This window comes from Anneissia japonica, unplaced genomic scaffold (assembly GCF_011630105.1).
Source record: "Anneissia japonica isolate Jap-2015-1 unplaced genomic scaffold, ASM1163010v1 scaffold670_len1213532_cov191, whole genome shotgun sequence".
Classification (NCBI taxonomy): domain Eukaryota; kingdom Metazoa; phylum Echinodermata; class Crinoidea; order Comatulida; family Comatulidae; genus Anneissia; species Anneissia japonica.
Window position 1 is genome coordinate 400,172 of NW_022693499.1, and position 2,849 is coordinate 403,020.

General features: G+C 35.1%; 1 protein-coding gene across 1 annotated transcript in view; it reads left to right on the forward strand.

Moving 5' to 3' along the window:
* Window positions 1-203: 203 nt before the first annotated feature.
* LOC117100783 (degenerin unc-8-like) overlaps window positions 204-2,849 on the forward strand; it is a 6,526-nt gene continuing 3,880 nt past the window's right edge. The window contains exon 1 of the mRNA XM_033240600.1: window positions 204-1,424. Coding sequence (XP_033096491.1) covers window positions 283-1,424 — 1,142 coding nt within the window. The 5' untranslated portion in view covers window positions 204-282. The remainder of the gene's footprint in view (window positions 1,425-2,849) is intronic.

Consider the following 2,849-nt stretch of genomic DNA (forward strand, 5'->3'; position numbering starts at 1 on the left):
ATATAGGCCTATATATTAATCAAACTATGTTTAATCTATTTTTATAATTGATTGAACTTTATGTTATTTATTAGACATAAATATTTTATTATATTTACCACTCCATTTATAAACGTTGGAGCTTTTTTATATCTGCTTTGTTCCGTTTGATGAAGGCTAGATCTCTACTGGGTTTTAATATAAAACATTTCTTGCAGAATTTGGTCCTCCGCATTTTTATTCATCATTAATTCACTCGTTAATGGTTAATCATCTAATGTGCCAGCGTGATTTTATTTAATCATGGCGGAAAGTCCGAGGCCCTTCAAAGATAATACCGTTACCACAATTGGAGAGATAGTTAACGATTTTGGCTCAAATACTACAGCGCATGGAATACCTCGAATTATCTCTGCGACAAAACTTCTTTCAAGGGTTTTCTGGACGTTGATTTGCCTTGGGGCATTTGCGTTATTCATCACACAATCAATAACACTTTTAAAGGACTATCTTGCATACCCAACCACAACCAAAGTAGAATTGGTTCCAAAAAGTATAGTTACATTTCCGTCGATTACGATCTGTAACATGAACCGTTTACGAAGATCGGCTTTAACGGGAACGCGGTTTGAAGAACTTATAGATATAGATGGCGGCTTTGACGAAGACTACACTTCTTGGTTTGGATCAAATGTATTTTATGGTAGTGAATCGGCGCCACAAACATCTAATAACGGTGGTGGATCTTCGTCACAAGCAACATCTAATAACGGCGGGTCGGCGTCGCCATCATCTGATAACGTTGGTGGGTCGGCGTCGCCTTCATTCTATAACGTTGGTGAGTCGGCGTCCCCATCACCTAATATCAATAGTGAATTGACGTCACAATCACCTGATAGCGTTCCTGCACCGACGTTACCGTCACAAACAGATGACGGAGGTATCCTCAGAAGAAAAAGGAAGTCTCTGCGCAATGGCCGTAATGCTGATTCCGAGCAAAGTTCAACTGATGCATCGGTGGCAATGACGGATGATGCATCGATGACGGGTGATGCACCAATGACGGGTGATGCACCAATGACTGATGATGGATCCATTGACTCAGATTCTTTGAGAAACACTGAAACGTCTAATACAGAAGATGATACGAATCCCAATGGCGGTGGGGATTCATACGGAAATGTCGGTAGCAGTTCATATTGGAACGACTATTTTGATTTTTCCTATTATGGATCGTTCGAATTCCTGTACGATGACTACTATGACTGGGGAGATATAACGGATCCAAATGACTGGAGAGCGATTTACGATAATTCAAGAACCGAGGATTACAGTGATATCATCAAGGCTCTTAGTCCAACGAAAGAGGAGCTGCGAGAATACGGACACCAGGCATCTGATTTCATCTTACAGTGTTCGTATAATAAAAGAAAGTGCAATTATACGTAAGTTAAGCCTACTATAGGTGTCCGTTTAAAAGCCGTTAGTGTGCTTCGTAAATATTCGTAATCTCGTGCGTATGTAGGGTGTACCAGAAAGCGAACATGCGTGATGCAAATTCGATTATGGGCTGCATTACGATTAAAGATGATCTCGTCACACACTCCTAACTCTCAGCTACTCTAGCTAGCCTTTGGACTACCCCAAAAACAACTTGGAAGTACCGTCAATAATATCCAATTTGAATGAATATATATGTATGTATATATATATATATATATATATATATATATATATATATATAACACTGTTCAGTTATAAATCATCAAAGAAAGGTAAATACAGTGTTCGAATAAAGGACATGATAATACATCTTGTAGCATAGCTCACAAAGAAAGTTGTCCTGTAAATAAATGAATAAGGAAATTGTGTAATAAAATGCACCTAACGGAATTCTAACCTGTGACCTCTCGCTGTCAAGGCGAGCGTCATAACCATTAGCCAACAAAGGCTTCATGGTTGAACAGATTACCCCCAGATACCCTCTATTACACAATAAGTACGACTGGAAACAAATATTTCATATAATATAATCCAAGATAGCCGTTAACACTGTTAAATTATATATAAATCATCAAAGAAAGGCAAATACTTTGTATTTACCTTTCTTTGATGATATATTATAGGCTATATTATAGTTATTATAATGGTTAATTTTAATGTTATAATAGTTATTATATATATATATATATATATATATATATATATAATGTAAGAAATTATAATCTAATTAAGCTTTAATGAAACGTAAGGATATATTTTCGTACTTCCTGAGTAAACAAATAGGTAGATTTTCGGACAAAAGTCCTTGATAATGGAACCAAACGGACGCAAATTAGCAAACTGAGAACGGAAGTAATACGTATTGATATACATATATATGAATATTAATAGTAACATATATATATTCTAACATTGATTAAATATATATATATATACGGTATATATATAAATATATAGGCCTATACACACATATATATATTTATATATATAAAAACATATATATATATATATATATAATCAATGTTAGAAAATATATATCTTACTATTTATTTCCAGCCGTATTTAACGCCCTCCCGAGGTGCACCATCACTGTGTAATACAATGTAGCTGGATATTGAATCTGTTCAACCATAAAGCCTCTGTGGTCTAATGGTTGTGACGCTCGCCTTTACAGCGGGAGGTTGCAGGTTCGAATCCCGTCGCGGGCATTTTATTACACAATGTATTCATTTACACATGAGAGCTATGCTACACGATGTACCATTATGTCCTTTATTCGCATTTCTTTGATTGATTATATATAATATAATTTAACAATGGTAACGGCTAGATATATATATATATATATATATATATATATATATATA